The 23396-nt window shown below is 34.2% G+C and overlaps 1 protein-coding gene across 1 annotated transcript; it reads left to right on the top strand.

Annotated features, from left to right (window-relative positions):
- Positions 1 to 1937: 1937 nt before the first annotated feature.
- On the top strand, positions 1938 to 22839 carry LOC132564725 (synaptogenesis protein syg-2-like). The gene is made up of 14 exons (XM_060229355.1): positions 1938 to 2142; positions 6011 to 6301; positions 8214 to 8510; positions 9943 to 10233; positions 12408 to 12659; positions 15019 to 15318; positions 15805 to 16116; positions 16718 to 16999; positions 17938 to 18066; positions 18267 to 18282; positions 18783 to 18799; positions 19820 to 20050; positions 20499 to 20702; positions 21566 to 22839. Exons 1-13 carry the CDS (start codon positions 1938 to 1940, stop codon positions 20681 to 20683), a joined length of 2808 nt encoding a protein of 935 aa, XP_060085338.1. The 3' UTR covers positions 20684 to 20702; positions 21566 to 22839.
- Positions 22840 to 23396: the final 557 nt, after the last annotated feature.

Below are 23396 nucleotides of genomic sequence, written 5' to 3'. Positions count from 1 at the left end.
ATGTAATCATTTCTGAACTGGCGGAAGTGGAGGATTGAATTTCGTGTTGGTTTTGTAAGGTTCATTCGGCATCGTTACAGACACGCACTTATCTCTGTTTTCAAATAAGAATCACTTTTCTAATGATATGATAAACTCTTCAAAACACAATGACCGTCAATATCGTCTCGTCTAAATACCTTGACTCCTTAGGATTGTTAAATATATATTCAATGTCATAGCTTTGGCTTTATAACATTGTAAATTTCTTTACCCGGTGTTACATTAACGTTTGTGATTAAAGACGTTATGTTACTTATTTCCGTTATTCCCTAGGAGGCAAAAATGATGTTTGTCGCAAAATTATATTTCATGGACTCAACCACAAACTTTGCATAAATCTCTCAAATTGTCCTCCCAACAAATATACCTCATATCTCAATAAACAACCGTCATTTATGTATCATAAATAATCATCATCACTCATTAAACATACATCACCTATTTTAAGAGCGAAAGAGGCTCTAAAGACTTTTAAAAGTCTGTAATAGTTCAAGTGTCAATGCCTACTGGGACCAGAAATTGAATTTTTAGCCTTTTATCATGACAACTGATCAAAATACCAATAAATATTCCTTTACTGGAACTCAAGTTATTATGTTTTCAAGTTTGAGTCATTCACCATATCGTGGTTAAAAACACTTATCTGCATAATATTGATTGAAACTCCATGTAATTCATCTAATATAAAAAAGCTAGTGTGCATAGCTTATGAGATTGTAAAGAGGTAGAAATGCATTTTCAAGAATGAGAAGGTTTATTTTTAGAATAATTTCACACCGACTAAAATCCGTTAATAATGATTTTTTGATTATCATAAAACATTATATATATGTATAACTGGGTGCCATAGCAACGCTCTGAATCTCTTTTTCAAATATATATAGATGACATTGAAATGAACATATTACAAAGTCAATTGACCAAATAACAAAGAAGACTATATTAGATCTATAGACGATTAGTGTAATTATGAACGCTTAACTCCATTGATATTATTTTCAATTCTGATATTTCACAATTATGTTAAGTAACAATTGTTTTGCCGACTCATTTGATTATTTATCGTTTGTTAGATATGTACATAGGTCATTAATGATAATGGTAATGATGACGACGACGACAACAACGATGATAGCACGGCTCAGATGCTATATTGACATGATGATAATGGCGATGATGATGATGATGATGATGATGATGATGATGATGATGATGATGATGATGATGATGGCATGACGATGGCATGATGATAGTAGTGAAGTGATGTGATGGTGATGATGATGATAGCATAATGATGGTTGTGGAAATTATCATTATGTTCTTCTATGAGATATACATAGCTCGATTTTGTACTCAATATACGACATCATACTGAAAATATATTACGGAAACGTACCAATTAAGTTGTCGGATTACACAGAGAGGAGACAGTAACTGACGCAATTCGACGTCCCATTTTTTCACTGAATCTTGTTAATGGTCTTGTCTCAAACACTAGCAAACTTCAGTAATCTACAATGCAGTGTATGTAACACATGGTATATCCAGATATATAAGTATACTTTGTTTTGTGCACTTCGTACATTCCTTGACTTATGCACATAGCTTGTGCATCACTAAACCGTTAAATATAATTTCATTCACACAAGTGTGACATATATTTAATAGTTTTATAGTATTTTGTTTAGTTTTTATTATTTTTTTTATTATTTTTGCAATTCGCAATGTCTTTCGCCCTCCACTTGCTTCGAATTTTGCCAATGACATTGTAATTGCCGAGAGAATGATGGCATTGTCCAAAACACCTAACAAACTTCAAACTCTTATTGAGGCAGAAGGGTTAGCAAGGAAGCGGTCTATTTGTGTTATCAGAACCAGAGTTGAGAGATCTTACCATGGGGGTATATCAGCTGAAACAGGCAAAATCCTACATCAAAGAGCACTTAGCTGAAGATGGTCAGTATGAACTTATGCTATGCAGGGAGAAACCTGACTTGATCAAAGTTCAGGTTCGTTCACAACATGTTGCTTCGAAGGTGTACAATCTTTGGATTGAATATTCTAATGGACTGACCCCAATATCAGGCTGGTATTGTCAATGTAAGGTTGGTGCCAGAGTAGTCGGCTGCTGTGCTCACATTGCATCTGTCCTATGGTATCTTTCGTATGACTGACACCAGTCTGATACTGCACAAACAACTGCTTCCTCAAGTTTCCTTAGTTGTGTTGATGACGCAATGACGGCGGAGAACTGGTCAGACTGTGACAGCGACAGTGACTCCTAAATGAGTATCCAAACACCACCATTCCTCTTACTAAAGCAGTTAACCAAAATACAATCCCGTAAGTAATAGACAAAGGTCATTTATGATCATGTGAAACCTGGTGCTAAATCGATTTTTTTCCATTTTAATATCATCCATATTTGCAAAAATATTTCAAATAAATACACTGCACGTGATAAACGTATTGTTTATAGATGCATTAAGACAAAAAACGGTGCTCAAGTGTGACTTAATTAGTAATTAGGGCACTTAATTACCGTGACCTACTTTTCAACAAAGGCATATTTTTTGGTCATTCTAATGAAAGTTTTGAAATGTATCATCAAATGACATTTAAGAGGAAAAAACTAAAAAAAAATTAGTTTGATAATTATTGCAATAGTTATGAATTTGATCCCCCACTCGTCCCCACTATAACAACTGAAAAGCCTTGAGCTGACCTTAGATTAATGTCATGTCATTACCGCCTGACCTCAAGTTTTTAATAGACAAAACATAAAAAGTATTCGTGATGGCCACCAGAAGGCCCAAACTGGCACTCCTTTAAACGGTCGACCAAAAGAGGACATCCGGTACACAAGTGTCCAAGTAATTCTAACCCCTGACTAATGCTTGACAGGAAGAAGTGTTCATCACCACATATACAGTCAAATAAAGTATATAAAGTAAAATCATATCACGGATATAGCAAATTCAATTACACATGTATGAGCAAGAATTATGTTTTAAACAAGATGGAGGTGGTTGTGCTGTTTTCAGTGATACTTGCCTGCCTCTGCTTGGGTGAGTGATTCTTTAAAATCAACAGAATATTAATTCAGTTTTATGTATACTGTTTAGTGGTGATGAAGCAAGTTCAATTCTATTTTGATCAGTCTTTTACTACATAGCCTTAAATAATCCGATGAAAATTAATGTTCAATACAGTCTAATTCAAAATTCAAGATTCATACAGAAAACATATTATACTGATGATGAGGTATACTGACACTCATTATATACTGATGACTGACACTCATTATATATTGATGATAAGTATACTGACACTCATTATATACTGATGACTGATAATGATGACAAGTATACTGACACTCATTATATACTGATGACAAGGTATACTGACACTCATTATATACTGATGACAAGATAATATATACTGACACTCGTTATATACTGATGACGAGGTATACTGACACTATACTGATGACGAGGTATACTGACATTATATACTGACACTGATGATGACGATGTATACTGGATGAGGTATACTGACACTCTGACACTTATATATTGACTGATTTTATACTGATGAGGTATACTGACATATCATTATATATATACTGACACTCATTATATACTGATGATGAGGTATGCTGACACTCATTATATACTGATGATGCGGTATACTGACACTAAATATATTGATACCATTTTATAATTGTGATTAGGAGGTCAACTGACAATGATTACTGTTAGGTTATCCATCATTTTATCTTAATGATAATAGTCTAAGAATGTGAAGGTATTTTTACTATAAACAGTGATAAAATCATAAACGTCGTTTTGTAGATTGCACCGTCACTCGTATTAGTTACGTTTGATAGCAGCAATGATGCAGATATGTATAAGACGTTTATGAATTTACATTTTGTTTGTTTTACAGTGTGATAAATTATATAAAAGTGTCTAACAAGTGGTCACAAGGTTATTTCGGCTGACTAACACATACTAATGTATGTTTATATATTGTTTTATGAATCACTCGTTCGAGTTGTAAACTGAAGCGATTATCCCTTGAAAACGAAATGAATGTCGATGTGCGCAATTATATCCTTTTTATTATTGTAATTAAAATCTTTACAATACCGATCCCTTTCCTTTCCAAATACTGAACCGCTTTTATGTCGGAAATGATTAAAATAATCTGAAGTTTGACCGATCAAGACCAGGTGTCCGACAAGTCGTGAGCTCTGTGCCTCGGCCGCACACGTACCCAGACTTGTACAGATACCTACCCTGATCGGGTTGAGTTTAGTTAACAATGTACAACATTATCACAACTGATACTATGAAACCATATAGAATAAATCAAGCGTGTCATTGATCAGAGTGAGGGGCTAGCAAAAGTAAAAATTGTATTAATGTAGAGCTGCTAGAAAGACGTGAATTGTTCATAACACGTACAAATACGGAAAATCGGAATGGAGTGTTGTTTATACAATTGATTGCGTTATGCTGATGATCTAACCAAATATTAACAGAGCAATACGAAGTTTTTGTTTCTTCTTTTTCTGTTGTGAAGTCAAGAATTGCAGAAAAGTATCGGTTTTATTCATCGTTATATTTTTACTGCATAACATTTTTTTGTATTGAGTTAGAAATGGGCACTGTTAATATTCTGTACATAAACAAAATCGGATCGATCATATCCGGGTCGGGATTCTTCAACTCTTTGACTTTTGGATACCGAATTCTCTCTAAACCGAATGAAACGACTAGATGATGAAGTACCATTGATACGGTAAAATGCAAAAAGCATGTGTTTTGGTGGTGTTTTGTGACAGTGATTCAATCGGGTTTCCCACCAAAGTTCATCCTTTTCAAAGAGTAAGTTTAAACTATATTTAATTCTAATTATGTGATGTTTCATCATTCAGTTCAAAGATTAACTGCTAATGATGAGGTCAAAATGTAGAAAAAAGTAAAAGATTCTGATGAGTTTATTTTAATGCACAGGTTGGAGCAAAGAGGGATTTAACCCATAGGTCCATTTGTTATCTTTATAGAAATAGAGAAATAGAGAATTAGAGAAAATGTACGTGTGTATACATCAATGTATATGATTTATAATTTTCGTAACGAAATATTTCTATTGAAGGCCATCAGCTATCAATGTATCAATAACATAGTGTCATCTTCAAAAACTTTAAGGTGCTTTGTGATTAGATATAGAAAGTTCACTCATACGACATTAGCGAGTTCAATTTCATTGCCGGAAATCATATTGTATAAATTCTCGAAACTGTTATCTGGTGAATATGAAATATTTTTAATCATATACCGGTATGTGCATACGAACTACTTGGTTATCGAGCAATCTATTTCTTTTTTATGCTTGATATGTAATAATGTCTATAGAAATTGGTCAGTTTATTGGGCGCCTTATCTCCTGGAATAATAAAATACGTGCCCTGTAAATATTGAAGTGTGGAATACTGTGAAGGAAATTAATAATATTACCTGTTCGATTATGAACTGGGCTGTTTGTGTCATCTCGAAAGTGTCTTGCGTCAAGGAACTGCAAGTTTGTATGATAGGTTTTGTGATAATCAGATCAAATAGTTACACAATTTCCTCCCGTTGTAAAAGAATTAAACAAAAATAAAATAATGATACTTATTGCTGATAATAAAAAATAACACGAGGTGAATCGCCAATTACTCGGGTAAATTATTATTTAGAGATAGCGGTAAACATATGCTTGATCACACACCCATTATTGAGTATGGATATTTAGCCCCGTCATTCCGTTTGTGCTATTTGGTTTTGAAACTGACAAGTGTCCTACATCTTATTCGTTAGAAATTTTAGTTTCATTTAACATAGTTGACAATATTTGATAATATAGAGAGCAAGCAAGATATAATAGTATAACTCTGAAACTAAAACACATTACTTTGCAGATCCACTAGCAGAACGGTCCATTTGGATGTCTCCATCTGGTACGATAACAGTTATCAGTGGAACGTCACAAGCCCTTGAATGTCAGGTGAAAGGAGGTAACCCACTTGTTACACTGACCTGGCGGTGTAAAGGGTCGGAAGTGGTCGGAGTGAATCTGAGCAAGGACAGTTTGTCAGCGTCTAGGCTAATCGTTCCAGTGGATCAAACCTACAATGGAAAAGAATGTGTATGTACCGCTACAAATTCTACAACAACGATCGGGGAAAAGACTGTAGTGTTTGATGTGATATGTAAGTACCAGCTTCATTGTTTTACTTCTTACCACACTCGACTCGACACTTAACTTGGATCCATGACGAAAAGGACGCAAACCCATACCTTTACAAAGATTAGATTTTCCACTGTAACTATAACATTTTCCATGATATATATATATATATATATATTGAAAATGTGGTGAATTATCCATGCCTAATAAATATAGATAAAGTTAAAACACTGGAAAACACATGATATATATATGATGAGAGAATGCAAATTTTAAACATATACCTCATTCTATTAATGTACCAATGTTGATCTATAAGAAATTATAGGTTAACATGTCGCACACTGGTGAAAAACATCATAAATAGCATACGTATATAACGTTTGATATTTCTAAGATAAACAGCATTAGTGACAACGAGTTTAATGTTCTAATCAAGCGTTATAAAATGATGCGAAAATCAATTTCTTGTGTTGTCAATTTTCCATTTCTGGATATTAACATTCCTGCATCTCCAATTTTATTGGTGTTTTCATGTCACAGTTGATTTGATCTTCAAGAACCTGTTCCTATTATTACAATTTTCGTGTACGAAACTGTCAACTTGCGGAAAATTGGTATCACAAGGTTTCAAAATATGCAGATTGATTTCAAGGCTGTCGTGGTTATCTCATTGCGAAACATGCTTATTATTTGAAGCGATATGAATCTTGACGCATTGGTTGCTCGTTAGTTTAACTGTTGGTTTCTTTGATATATGCCTTATTTGAGAACCAGACATTACTTACTGAAGTGACCAAGATTCACAGGGCGGGTGTCGTTGACGAAGCAGAAGACTGGTCAACCTCGTATCACTTGGTCTTATTTTCCTTGTATCCTTTTCAGTGGTATCCGAGGAAATCTTTCATTTGTTCATATTGTGCTACCAGGAAAGCAAGATATGGCAATGTTTATTTCAACTTTCACTATCCATGCACCACGAAGAGGTACATGTAAGGCTGATGGCCTTGTTTATCTGTCTTAATCAACCTGTATAGTCCACGTAAAGCTCTTTAATAATTAACTGATAATTAACTAAACAAATTAAGAATTTTGTCAAAGATTGAAGTCTTGCAAACAGGAAAAAACTATACGTACTTTTTGACACTCAACAGTACTAGAAACGACGTAATGATATCACTTTGAAGCGCTTACTATTAAAAACACAATATGTTTTGCAAATCCGCCACCAGCAGAAAACATCCGTTTGTTTCCATCTGGTACAAAAACAGTTATCAGTGGAACGACACAAAGCCTTGATTGTCAGATGGAGGGAGGTAACCCTCTGGCCACAATGACCTGGTGGTGTAAAGGGTCACCACGGGTCGGTGTCTTGTTTATCCGTCTTCTTCAACCTGTGTAGTTCACGTAAAGCTCTTTACAACAGGTGATCCAGGTCGGAGAATATTTACTGGCATTTTTCGTTTACAGTTGAAACCGATATTAACTATAATTATTATACATATTTTACCCTATGTTTATTGAATTTGAGTTTGTCTTATGATTATGTAGTAGTGCTATTTTCTCGTTGCTTGTACTCTTTAACAGAGACATGACAGTTGAATACGTCCTGAATTATTTCTATCTGTCCATCGACATAATCTATTCATAACATATTTTTGAAAACAATCTCAGAAAACCTCGACCTATCTACATTACTTTTACCAGCAGTGTAAATGATTACCAAATTGCGTTGGTACCTTGAAAACAGGTGATACAATTACACGTTTTTTCAGTAGGAATGCTTTTATATTCATGTCAATGATACAGGTTATATTGTTCATTGAGTTCTTGAAAACAAACTGAAAAGTAAACTATGTAGTATATAGGTATATCGTGCGTAATATGTAAATACATGCAATTAAATATTGATACAACAATGAATTATTTTTCAGATGCTCCTACATACAAATTGATGATGTCACCATCTGGTAACAAGGACATTGGTGCCGGTGACTCAGTGACACTAGATTGCCATGTAAGGGGAGGCAATCCCATCGCCACACTGACCTGGCGGTGTAAAGGAGCATTACGTACCGGGAAGAATCTGACATCTACTGACACTGCTCGATCTACCTTGACAGTTACAGTGGATAAAACCTACAACGGACATATATGTGCATGTATTGCCACACAACAGACCAATCCTGGCAGAGAGATTGGTAGAAAAACTGTTGAGTTTAATGTAATTTGTAAGTACCGAATATTTTACAGCCTGACTAGAATGGCATGTGATACAAAAAGTATGAACTGCATATTAATTAGTTTTAAACAGATAGACCATATGTACTGTATGCTTCTAAATTTACTACCTATGAATACAGTATGAAAAACTAACCTCGGCCTCCGCCCGCACTCAATATTTGGTGAAATAAATTAAAATTTCTTAATTTTTCATAAAAGGTCGCCGATGCTTTTTCAGCTGTCTTCTTCGTCTGATATAGTCCACAAAGCTCTCACTAACAAGCGATCCTAGGCTCAACATTCTTACTGAGCATTTCATAATTGAAACCATTATATAATATAGTTTATATATCGGCCTTCCCTGGCTACAGGTAGTAATGACGAAATCATTATTTTTCCAAGTGTCTCTGGAATTACAATGATTGCATTTTCAATGGAGAGTGACATGATATATTTTTCTATCTATACCTTACCCCTACGTAGCCGGTCAATCATGAATGACCATTTACTGGGTTGTTTTTCTGCTGACCACATTGTTGATTAATTCCCATACTTTCATGTATTTTTGACAGATTTTTTATCATGATATAATCATGTGAATAATGAACCTTTGTTATTTCCTAGGCACTTTTTTTTCTTTTTCTGACCTTTCCTCTGTCTTTTCTTATCTATAAATAACTTATTTGTATTCTTTCTCTGAATTAGTTGAAATATTGAAATCATGTTTCTGCTTTGCCTTTTTTACATGGATAAAAGTAATCATATATATATATGTTAAGAGAATGCAACGTTTTTTAAAACATATACCACATTCTATTATTGTTTTATGTACCAATGTTGATCAATAAGGAAATTATATGTTAACATGTCGCACACTGGTGAAAAACATCATAAATAACATACGTATATAACGTTTGATATTTCTAAGATAAACATCATTAGTGACAACGAGTTTAATGTTCTAATCAAGCGTTATAAAAGGAAGAGCAAATCATAAACAGACTCAATTCCGTCCCCATATTCTCTGGGTTATAAAATAAAGATTCAGTTGCTTGTATTGCATATATAATTAACAAAACCAAAGGATATGCATTACAAGACATTTAAAAATTATCGATTGAAATCGATCACAAAGTAAATATGTAATACATATGAAGTATATCGACGACAAAATAGTACTATTCTCTCCTTTCTCTAAAATAATCATCACATGGTCCTATTCTCTTTGTACCTTTTCAGGATTCTCAGTGAAATTCTTTATTTTGTTCATATTTCGCCCTAGTTTTATGACATTTTAGCTTTTAAAAAAAATATTACCACAAACTGCAACTGGATACAAGAACGTTACGCCCGCCCATGTAGATATATTATTAGGAATGGATGTTACCAAGTTTTTTTTTCATTATTTACATTACTATTCAACACGCAATACTTTTGCAGATCCACCACTAGCAACAAACATCTATTTGCTTCCATCTGGTACGGAAACAGTTACCAATGGAACGACACAACGCCTTGAATGTCAGTTGAAGGGAGGTAACCCTCTGGCCACACTGACCTGGCGGTGTAAAGAGTCACCAAGGATCGGTGTGAATTTGACCACCAGCAATTTATCAGCGTCAAGACTGACATTTACAGTGGATGAAACCTACCATGGACAGCAGTGCGTTTGTACCGCTACATATTCTAAAACAACAATTGGGACAAAGACTGTCGTATTTAACGTGCTATGTAAGTATCAGTTTCACTACTCTTCTACCGACCATACTCGAAGTGGCTTGACTTGGAATATTAGGGGCACAAAACCTAGATTTTGCACTTTAGATTTCAGCTAACAGTAGCCATGATCAGTCTTATTGCACCATAAAGAAATGCGTGATAAATATGACGATATCGCTTTCCCTCATTTATCTGTTACAATTGAAACCAATTTTAACTACAGTTATTATATTTTCCTTTCCTATCTATGGATATTTGTGACATTACTTCTTCAATCGGAAATTTCAATTTACCTTCATTATCCACATTAGCGCACGTTATTTACAATTTCTGTTAAAAATACAGTTTACACACCAGTTAAACAACATATATAATTTCTTAATGCTAATTCCATATAATTTATTCCTAAAACATTTGTCATTGTGGTTGTTACGATATAATATACTCTGTGGGTAGTGTCATTTCGTTGCCTTTACAAAACAACACAATCAATCTCATGAGTTCGCACACTTGTACAACATGTGTGTATTTGAAATATAAGATGTAAATATTTTATATTACGGAATAAAAATAATGCAATTAAGGCACAATAGTTGAGAAGGCGCTCCGTGCACCGATGAGCAAAATGTATACTGCAAAATACATTATCAGTCCGTGACTTTGTCAATTACAAAACACGTCTCAGAAAAAAATATCGACATGGCTATATAATGTCGACCAGAGGTGAAAATTATAAAAATGGAACCTTGAACACAAATGATATGATAACACTTCTTTCGGTCGATATATTTATGACTTTTCTACGGCTTTAAGTACCGATGATATCAAGGCATAATACAGAATTCATTAGAGAAGGGCCGACTTTATCAAGCTATATACAATTTATAAGCATCTTGTAGAAATCAATCTTAAAAATGCACACATGTAAACAGAATCTTAATTTAAAATCAAATGGGATGAAACAATGGCAATTCGGCTAGTACAAGTGGCACTTGTGGTGGTGCCATTATCCATGATTCGTTTACGGCACCACAAAGATATAGATTGCAAGTGTTTTCCGTGATGTCGACGTAATTGTATTACTTGTCTTCTGACTGGATTCGACATTGAACAGAATAATTTATATCGTGTCAGTGCTGTGAAAGAATTAAGATACATTTAAATGATGTTCGGTAATTATGTTCGTACTGTTTATGTCTGACGTTCAAGAACATATGTTATAAGGCAAGAGAAAATAGTACCTCGAAGTTAATTCTCAAATAATCGAATATAGCGATGGAAAAGCACTAAACCTGTGTCTGATGTAATATGAAGCTTAACATTTTTTATTCTCTTGAGTTTACTTGTTGGTTCCGTTGCTGTATACCTTCAATATGAATTTAGCGTTTCTGTCGTCTTCTGAGTCTTCTTTTTATTTCGGTCGTTTCAATATACATTTGCACTATTGTTGAAAGATGTGATTCATCAATATGATGATAAATCATACATACATGGGGCTGTTTTGTATATATTAAAGTCATCTGACATTGTAGATTAGTGAAATAGAGGTAGAAATAACAAAATATAACAGAAACAGAACAAAAATCGAAAAGAAACGAGCCTAACGAAAGAATTACTAGATGTATTACCCATGAGTTTGTGTGGTTTGTCAGTCAATAAGAGCATGTTAATTTGTTTTCCCACGAGCGTTATAAAATGTTAGGTTATACAACATTTGATGATTAATTGATGCCCTTTGAGTTGAATAATACCGAATTAGTGGTAGAATAACTGTTTAAGACTTGTGATAATGTTTATCTCCTCTCGTTACAATGTTTTTGGGAATCATGTTAAATGTAATTATTTACCAATGACGGGTTTCCTGTCGATGAAGCCACAAAAGTAATGGGAATTGAGGTATCCCTTTGTCATGTTTCAGTTCGTTGCTTATTGGCATGACTCAGAATTTTAAAATACGCTTGATTTAGTTTAATAATTAAGTCATATTGAAAATGTTGATTTGTTCAATTGTATCGGGTAAGTGCTTATCGTTATCTATTATGTTCATGAGTTTAACAACAAAGTTATATTTTCTTCCGTCGTATCCTAGGTATTCCGACATTAAAAATACAGCTGTATGATTTCAATTAATTTCTGACATTATTGCATTTAACACAATACACATAAGATACATTGATATGTTACAGATGCTCCTGTCATCAACCTAAATACCTCTAAAGTCATCCTCAGTGAAGGTGAGAGTTTTAACAGGACGTGTTCAGCTCACGGTAATCCTTCTCCAAACGTGTCCTGGGTTCAGGATTTTACTACGTTACCGTCAACAGGGGTCCTTTTTTTCTCCAGGATAGAGAAAGGGGACGCCGGTATCTATGTATGCCTTGCTGAAAACGGCATTACCTCACAAACACGAACGAAATCTTTCCGGATCATCGTACAATGTAAGTAAACAAAAAGAGTTCTGTATTTCAGACAAAGTCTGAAGTGACCTATCGCGATCGCCTTTTATCCATTAAATTTCAAGGTCACATGGCTAAAATATATTAAAATCTTCAAACAACTTCCTCTCAATTACTGAAAGGGCCGGAGGTCTTATATTGGGCCTGTATCAAGCTTGCATGAAAGGCGACAAAGTTTGTACAAATAAAAGACCTCGAACTACTTTCAAGGTGACAGGTGGCAAATTTCTTAAAATCTTCAAACGATGAGACCCAGTGTAATGATATTTGGCCAGAAGCAGTAATATTCGACAAATAGCATGATGGGATAAAGGGTAACTAAGATTGTTTAAATGAATGATAGCTTTCATGGTGACAAGGATAAAATACCTTAAAACCGGAAAATGATTTTCCACAATAACCAAGAGACGAAACTTGGGACCACCAGCAAGCTAGTCAAGGGGATAAATGGCTAGACTTAAGTTTTCATTACCACAATACTTCATGTTTCTCCACTTCTCGAAGATGTAAAATTTATCCTCCTACAATGATATATGTGAGTATTCGTATTCATTTGCAGTTGAAATGACAAAACAAGTTGGAATTTAGTTGTCGAGTAGTTTAAAGTTTTGAAAACGTCAGTGCGAGGTCCTAGGAGTTGGATTTGTTCAAATTTCTGCAGTGTCTTTAAATTATCACACGTACTACAAACATTGCTCTATTGGCCTTAATCTGTATGCTAGATATTGGATAAGGCAGATTTGTTATGTTTGGGCTTGTCTTTTGTTACAAAAAACAAGTCAGGTGACCGTTTAGGACTATGGGCCTCTTGTTAACGTAAGTATCGAGTCAGAATTATATTCCATCACGCTTCACAGAACGGTGGAAATATGTTTGTTCTACCATTACCCATTATGCTTATTTATGTCCTGTTTTATGATTTTTTTGTTACTTTATATTGCGAAAATACGTTTTCCTTAGAGCCTTCAGCGCCATCTGCAGTTTTTGATATATAAATATAGAAAGACAAAGCGATAGCACAAGGTATTTATAATGTTATACTAGTTTGGATGTATTATTTATCGCAGCAAAGAAAAGCAATTAATTCATATATGAACCAAACACAAAATGAAGTAAAACTGAATATATATATGGGAATATCTCGCCTATTGGTCTATTCGATAGGATATTAATTTTTCATTCACATACAGCGTAATACTTTTCAAACATGACGTAAGAAGGTCGTGCATTATACAATTACCAGTTAACTTTGTAACCTAAAGCGAAATTGAATATTATAGATATAACGTTTATTCAATTAGTCGGGGGATCTTTAATGGGTGTTTTTAATTGTGTGTGATATATCGTGGATATTCATTCTTAAATTAACTGGTAGAGAGGTCATGACATTGTCCCTGCAATCAGGTTCATTGCGTATATAGGTTAGTGACGTCATACACAGGCGTTATCCGCGCTAGATATGTACATCGCGTTAATATTGAAACAATCTGGTTACATTTAAGATGAGTTAGAATTGATCTTAAAATTGACTCTTTATTTAGAATATATACCCGTTTTTGCGACAGATGTTACACTTACTTGTCTTACTACGTATCTATTATGAGTTCAATTAATAATATTACTCAATTCCATGTTTAGAATGTTATCATTGTATTTAAGAAACCCATATGAAAAAGCACAATGTGTATTTACATCAATTCACAAGCAATACACCAAATTTCATATAGAAAACAAACGTTCACCCATTCTTAGTACTGTTATATGATTGTGATCTACACCGGAATGTATTTCTGAATAAATTATGTACGATACGCACACAATTGTCTTACATGTTTGAATTGAAAGCGTTCGTTGCATTACTGGCATTTTCTTTACATAAAATGCTGAATTTATTAATGTCAGAAAGCCCGTGCCTTTCACTGAATGATATATTGATGGTGTGTTGGCATTAAATAACAAGAAAATTATTGACCATGTCGATCATATATACCCACCAGAAATTTGACACCAATGATATATAGGTTGAATGCCATTATGAGGCTTTTTAAAGTCAACATGATTGTCGCATTTAAGAAAATGTATTTGTTCGTTATGAAACGGAACGTATGTGATACTCATTGTAACACTGTGGGATACAATTGACCAAATCCCCCTTATATATTGTTGTACTTAAAAACATTTAATAGCATATTCAATGCGATTTCCTGAAAAATATAATGTTTTGCTATTTATTACATTTGATTTAACCATTTAATATTTAATGTAAAGGAGATTTTTTTATCTATTAATTCTTTCCAAAGTATCAAACAAGTCTGTATGTTTTTTTTCTGCATGTTTTTAGATGCACCCGAAGTTGACTTGGCATTTACAAACATGACAGAAAATACTACGAACGCCAGTCTGAATTGTACTGCTAGGGGCGTTCCTTCCGTGTACAAGTTCAGGTGGATACACAAGATTGGATCTACAGTCGTCAGAGATTTAGATGACCACGTGATCAATTCAGAGTCAGTAAGTACACTGACTTTACCAAGAGTGAGCTATCAGGACATGGGGACATACATCTGTGAAGTGGAGAACGGAATCAAAGGGAGTAATGGTCAGATTGTACAGACAAAACAGGGAATCATATTTGTGGAAGGTAACAAAGTTAAAAATCATTAGGATGTTTAAGATGCATAACTCAAACTATTTTTCCAAGTATTAGCTTACTCTCTCATCAACGTACAATCCGTTTTTCAGGTTGCCAGAACGCGTTTATATGAATGTTTATATTTAGATATAAAGAGGTAGATTTATCACAAATTTACCGCCTAATTAGCGTAGAAACTCCATTAACATATTTCATTTTCATAACAGACGGGTTTATAACCTGGCGGAGAATTGAGTGGCTAAATGACTGAAATTGGAAACCAACGCTAAAATACATATCATTTAGCTTTTAGATTGGAGTTAACACAGGTCGCAGATCGATATTTTGATGGGAGGGTGAATTTAATCCTGGTGAAATGTTTCTCAGTTATACAGTTTATTCATTATTTGACTCTACCTATCTACTTTTATAGTTATATCGTCTTTTGTTCAGCACAGATGTTTATAATCATTCGTGTATTTTTCCGAAATGTAGGCAGTCCGCGAGCGATCAATGCACAAGGTAGATATTTGACTGAAAAAAACACCTCCCTTGACTTCAATATAACTTACGTCAGCTTTCCTGCGCCTGTCAACACATCATTGATCCGGTATGGCTCTACCTTACCTGTTGTCACCGTCTCAGCCGCTACAGTGACCTTGCCATTCTATCACAAGAACATTTCCGTCGATGGGTATATGGCACAAATACACTTCAGTAACATTGAAACAAAGCACCAAGGACGTTATCAGTTGTATATAAAAAATATCGTCGAATTTTATTACAACTTCGACATCATCATATCTGGTAAGTTTAATAACATATTTAACTAATAACCATGGTTTATTCTATGTTGATGAACGCCATAGTCCACCACTAACCAATACATTAAAAGGAGGATCGATCCGCTACAATCGGGGATATAAGAGAGAAACAAATCAGTGATAAGTGCATTAATATTGGATGGAATCGCAAGTACTTGAACCATTGGAAAATATGTTTATCTGTCTAATATTAATTCAGAACATAATGCATCCTGGTATGATGCAAACGTTTCAATGACCTATTTATTTGAATAAAAACGTCATTATTATAATCAATAGTATTGCATTACATCAATTTTACCCGTTCCTTTGATGAAAACGATATATAAGGTATTTGCAAAACATGTATATATATATATATATATATGGTGAATATTTTGGGAAAGACATTGTTGCGATTAAAAGAATGCCATTCTCATATAAAAAGTTATATATATAATTCCAATACAAGCCTTTCGTTGAGTTTGGTTAACATGAATTTCAAATTGCTTACGAAATATGACCAGAGAATATATATATAACGATGAAGTTAACGTATTTCAGTAACATAATGTAAATGGCTATCTATACAATTGAATTTTCAGATAAACCGGATCCTCCAACACATCTGGTGATTGATAACATCTCGAAAACCAGCGCCGTCATCTCGTGGATTTCCGGGAACAATAACGGTCATGTTCAAACATTCTCACTGAGTTATCGCAAGCACAAACAAATTTTAGAGACAAGTGTCATCCTGAACCACACCGTTTCTTCATTCTTTGTTGGAAACCTTGACATGTCAACGAAGTATGACGTCACAGTATTTGCAAGCAACGATAAAGGAACCAGCGAAAATATTACTCGTACATTTCAGACGCTTTCAGGTAAAATCCCATTAGAGTGGTATTGCACTCTGTCGGTAATTTTGGCTGTATACCCAACCGTTGTGATCACACTAGATCAAGTTACCATGTGCCTCTCAAAATTATTGAAAAATAACAAAAAAAACATTACCTGAATTTCGTCATAACATGAGCAAATATATTAATACTATGATAAAGAAGACAAGACACGAGTCTCCATTTATATTAGATTTTGCAAACGAGTCAGAATTTCTTATCATTATTTTCTCTTTTTCATTCAAAATTTTGTAAACATACATAAAAATAGTCTTTGATTTATCTAATAAGAAATCTACTTTAGTGTTATTTTCAGTTTACTTCTATTTCTCTCGTGTATGACGTCACAATGCATGTATTGCCATTTGGTTATGACGTCATATAGCAAACAATTGGGTTCTTCAGTCAATCACAGCGCCACAAGGTCATATTGTACATATCTGATATCACCTAAATCTATAATAGGTTTGATTAAACTAATAAAATGGATACATCCTACTTATTTCTGGTTTTAGAGAGCAAATATCTAAATTCATTAATGTTGAAAGAGTGGTACAGGAACCATTCATTAAGGATCAGAGACGTTTATAAAACAACAGAGACATTAAAAGAAAAATATTAATATCAATATTGTTTTGATATTTTGCGTATGTCTTCTTTTCTAGCTATATGAAATAATGGCTTGAAAGTCCTCCAATACTTTTGTTGTGTGGATTTGATATAAAAATTCTTTTATTAGAACTATTATCTCTTTTCTTTTCATACACATGCCGAGAAATGTCAACCCACTCAAACCACTCCTAATTTCTTGAAATATATCGACTACATCTATCTCACAGTGAATTTTTGCGCCTTATATCAACAAATTTCCAATTATCATCAATTTAGTCACATTTCTTACATCTGTTCATTCATGGATACAGCAGCATCATCCGGCGGCCATGGGGCTATTTTTGGTGCAGTTGCAGGTTCAGTGGCTGCAGGTATACTGATTGTTGTAATAGCAATAGCAGCCTTCAAACATCACCAGAAACATACAAGACCAAAATCAAGTATGTATTAAGTTTCGTCTAAATGGAAAACATCTGACCAAGATTTCGATGTACTTTATTATTTGAACACATTCTTAAGTGTGATTCTATATTAGAAATGCAGGCTTTATGAATAAACGTGATGCAATATATCAATCAAATTTAAATATAGAATTAATAATTCATTTTATCGTAATTAATTGATAATTGTTTTATTTCAGAACCGCCTCCGGATCGGTAAGTTCTCAAACATAATTAAGATAAAAATTCGATGCAAATAAACAGCTATTAATATCACTGCCTTTTGAGTAAATTGAAATCAAATGTTTGTATGGTTTGCAGTGTTCATCGTTTTCTTCCGTGTAACCTCGGTTCGTAATTACCTTTCTGATTTTATAGAACAAAATGACACAATTCCCCTCAGCACCCGTGCTCATTCTGTTTTACAGAGCGGGTGGACCTCAATGACCATAGCTAATGTTAAAAGGATTGGAAGCATTTAAACGTAAACTCATGAAATAATCTATAAGTTAGTAAAAACAAGTTCATGAAATTCATTCCACATTGACTGAAATAATCGATGTGTTTTGATAAGGATTTGCAGTTACATTTCTCTATATTACGCTGACTACTGATTAGAGCTGGTTTGTGCTTTGAAGAGCAATATAATTTATGTCTGGCTAATGGTTCATATTGTTCAGCAAATATAAATTATGTTTTTTATTTCCTATATTCAGATTAGATGATAACAATGGTAAGTGATTTGTTGATTTTTAAAAATTGTCCTAAATATATCTTTGACGTTAACTAACTTGACATATTTGCACGGCAATGTCAACATATCTTGTGAAACTTCAATGAGATAATGTAAACATTGTTTAATTTCTTAGAATTTTACCTAATCTTCAAGCAACGTGATTGCATTTTTTCACAGAAGTCAAGAAATAACTTTACTGAGAGGAAAAAGAAACGCGATTAGCAGAAAGTTAACATTGTAAATTAAATTCTTGACGTACACCCTTGAAACTTTATTTAGGAGTTAGATTCCTATAGTACCTTATTAAAATCACAGATGCATAACTAAACTGCGCACGCCGCTTGTACAAAAGAATAAGAGATAAAAACCACGATATCTCGAACCCAGTATAAATGATTGGTTCAAAATCTGTGTGTGCGAATCTTCAAACATATCAGTCTTGATTTCCCACTTTTTAAGCATAAACAGTTCACTGTGCCACGACTGTCCGAAGTTGACAGGAGTCGTCCCATTGCATTTCTTATGCAAGGTACCCCGCAAAATCAGGTCGCTAATCAATTTGGAGTCCACCCATCGAACATTTGCCGTCTTATCCACAGACTACATGCCACCAGAAGGGTTGCAGACCGTCCCTTAAGCGGTCGCCCTCGTGTGAAGACGCGTCGGCAGGATAGGGCAATGCGACTTTCGCACTTGCGCAATCGCTTTCTGACGGCCACGGAAACAGCAAGGTACACAACTGGGCGTCATCATGTTCTGATTGATCCAAAGACAGTGCGTACTCAATTGCGTGCCTTCAGTCTAAGACCGCGGCGGCCATACGTTGGATCACAGCTTTCCTAATTCCTAATTCCTAATGGCTTTTCCTTTTATTCTCAGTATGTTATTTTCAAGATTAAATGAAACCCTGAAACATGTCAAAAAACGGAAACTCACCACGAAAACTACTGAATTAAAGTCAATAAGTGACTTGAATATGTCATTACATTTCACAAATAACACGTTTCACGTTCTCAGATGGTTTGAAGGCCAACATACTATATGAGTCTGCTGGTCCTAATTACATCCACGAGCCCGGTCCAAGTACCAGTGATCGGGCTGGAGCTGTGTATGCTATGGTACAAAAACCTAAGTCGACGACTACATTCTCTCAGGTCTATGCTGAAGTCAGAAAACCAAAGAAAGGAACCGTGCAAATTGAAGTGCATGCAGAGGTACAGAGGACAGAGACAGAAACTGTCGACAAAGGCAAGTAAGCGTTTTAAAGCAGCCGAAATTATTTAGCACTGTTGTCAAGCGCAATTGCAGCATTATCTGATATACAAAAATATTCTACTGTTTGTTCTGATGATGTTATTTATTCTTTACGCCAGAAAATGATTGTATCGAGGTTGGTACCATGACACATCGATGGAACAGGAAGATGGTAGTTAAATTTTTCACTGTAAAATTTTGTGTTTTCTGCGATTTATTTATATTTATTGTTTTATCAGAACCTTTAATCAAAATGCATGCATTTTTCACGAAATTCATAATATTTTTCTATTTTCTTTTCGTTTCAAGATTTTTATTAAATCATCCAATGAAAAGATTGGAACTACTCGCAAATAGCAACGTTTTATGTTGTAGATTCAACGAATGACGTGTATAAACAATGTATTAGATACCTCATCTAATAACACTTTTACTCACTTAGATGGTCTGAAGCCCAACATACTATATGAGTCTGCTGGTCCAAGTTACCTCCTAGAACCCGGTCCAAGTACAAGCGATCAGTCGGGAGCTGATTATGCTATAAGGAAGAAAGTTGAGTCGAAGACAAGTGAAGTCCAGAGAGCCGATGAGGAGGCCATGAATGAATCAGCGTATGCAGAGGTTTAGAAGCTGTAGAACATGAAAGGCAAGAAACCATTTTATAGCAACCAAATGAAATGATGATGTCTTATAATACATAAATTAAAAAAAAGTGTATTACACACTTATTGTGCTTAAAACAATCTATATCTTGATCAAATATTCCTTTGAATTTGTAATGTGAATATAGTATAAAGGTTATCCATTGAATACCAAAAAGAAGTTATTAAACGGAAAATATCGACTTTTTATGATAACCAATTGATATTTTATTTGTGTTTATGTGAAACTCTCACTTTGAAGAGTTAATCACATACACACTATTCGCATAACAGTTTTGCACTTAAAAGAGGGGATTGCGTCCGCAAAATGGCAGTTCCATTATATGACTGCGATTCCAGTGATGAATATTCATATGCCACATCTTACCCTGCATTATCATGAGATGCAGGTATATGAACTGAATAGAGTTAGAGGTGAATGGGATTTGTTGATCATAGACCTGATCCTAGACATTTCTCCTCTTATCCACATTATAAATAAACATATAAAACGGTATAGGACTGGCACTGACCTCATTTTTACTTGTCGTTTTTTTTTGTCTCTTGTCTTATTACATGTTGGACGATTAGTCACTTTTATTTCAAGTGCAGGAAGGTCACTTATGGTTCTGTAAAATAATCCTTCCTGTATATGAGGTATATACATGCGTTAGAAACTTCCGTTCACCGTATTTGTACATCAGCACATGATTAACAACCCACACGTTGCATGCATCTATTTCACAATCACACGGTGTCAACGGTAGGAGGTGATTAGGTACTTGTTAGGAACAATCAAGATACACTTTGACACTGCATTGGGTGTGTCTATAGTTGATTCCGTTTTTTTGTTTTGTTTATATTTTAGATTGAAGATCTCCTGATCAGTTCGGAATTGAAAGAATTGAAAATAGGAATCTAATACGGATAAGAGTCCGGACCACCAGTGAATTAGCAAATGAAACTGACGTTTGTTTGCCGATGAATCAGAAACGCCAGAAGAGTGTAACGAAAGACAATACTTTATATTAAGCATCACAGCTGCGCTTCACGTAAAAACGTTAATGATCCTTAACTCTAACACTGAAGGTTACTTAGTTTAAGAAACAACACCAAGATATGTTTTATGCATTATGTAGACCGTTCACGGCAAATGTAAAGTATATGACGAAATGAGCTCTATTATATTTTCTATTTGATGAAATATTTATGTGTGTTAAGAAATGAAAATCAAGGGTCTATTTTATTCCATTTTCAGGAAATAATATCAAAAGAATGTTTTTTTTTATTATTTTATGAGATATTCGGAGTCGGGGTTGAAGCAGTGCTTTTCATATCCTATATCAAATTTACATAAATCGGTTATATTTCTTCTGAAATCAAATGGTATTCATAATCAGACGGGTATATTCCTGGTGAGTTACATGCACACAATGGATGTATTTCCGGCTGTTGATATTAACCATATAAAAACGCATATTAATATAACACAGCAATATTTCATACTGTCGTTGTACTATGTTTGTATCAATATAAACCATAATGTTTTGTACTCATTCTTGTCTGCGTCATAACAGTAATAACAAATTATAAAAAGTAGAATTCACAATTTCAATGTATAGACTCAATCTAATAATAATTTTAATATTGCCAAAAAGATGGAGCATAAAATACGCCACAGGACTGCAGTGCTGTCAATCAGAGTAGTCCAGCGCCATCCCGACTGTAGGTATTGCAATCATGCTAAATTTGTCATATTTGTGCTACTGTTTCTACATACATGTTAATGCTATATGTACTGAAGGGATCCTAAATATATCATACTTGTTATTGTTTTCATTTCTTTGTGTATCATGTGTTTTGAAATCATGCTGAATTTGTCATATTGATGCTACTTTATCTATATTTAGACCGTAATTATATATTGTAATTTTGCTAAACATATCATATTTGTATTTTATATATCTATGTGCCATTAAAATACATTAACTTAACTTGATGTTCTTGATAAATGCCAGTAAGATAGACTACGCACCATTAAAAAACAAATATCTTGTGTAATGGTCCGTAAAGTGTATTTCAAAGCAGGGTCATTTGGGGTCTGGCCCCACTTGTATAAAATATCTCAATTTAAGATTTCCTCAAGCCCATATTTTCCTCAGCTAATATCTCCTTGAAAATATCTTGTATGAAAATTCCTCAAGGAATTTCAGGACATCCTAGCCGATGACTTCCTCATGTTCCTTGAGAAAAATTATAAAAGCCGTTTTCGAGGAGATATCAGCTGAAGAAAATCTCGACTTGAGGAAATCTCAAGTTGAGATGTTTTATACAAGTGGGGCCAGATACAATAGGTTTGCTGCCAGATGTGACGATTGAAAATATTCTTATTTCGTCATTTGCATCTCTGAGTTATAGCCATACTTCCTATTGTTAAACCCCGTTTATTCAATTAATAGATATTAGATAAAATATTATGTTTTATTTTCGGATGATAAACCACTCCATATTAACCTATATGGACCTAAGGAACTTATGTGGAAGAAAACAATGACACCAGAACGAACAAATACATGTACAAACTCATAGGAGGAATCGAATCAATAAAACATATATGACGGAGTTACAACACATACTAAAATTTCATATAAGTTTTATTGTAATCTCCGAGTAACACATCATTATGCGTTTGATTCATA

This window comes from Ylistrum balloti, unplaced genomic scaffold (genome assembly GCF_031769215.1).
Source record: "Ylistrum balloti isolate Yb309-2 unplaced genomic scaffold, AGI_CSIRO_Ybal_v1 Utg372656, whole genome shotgun sequence".
NCBI classification, from domain to species: domain Eukaryota; kingdom Metazoa; phylum Mollusca; class Bivalvia; order Pectinida; family Pectinidae; genus Ylistrum; species Ylistrum balloti.
The sequence above is the reverse complement of the archived record's forward strand: the minus strand, read 5'-3'. Positions and strand labels throughout refer to the sequence as shown.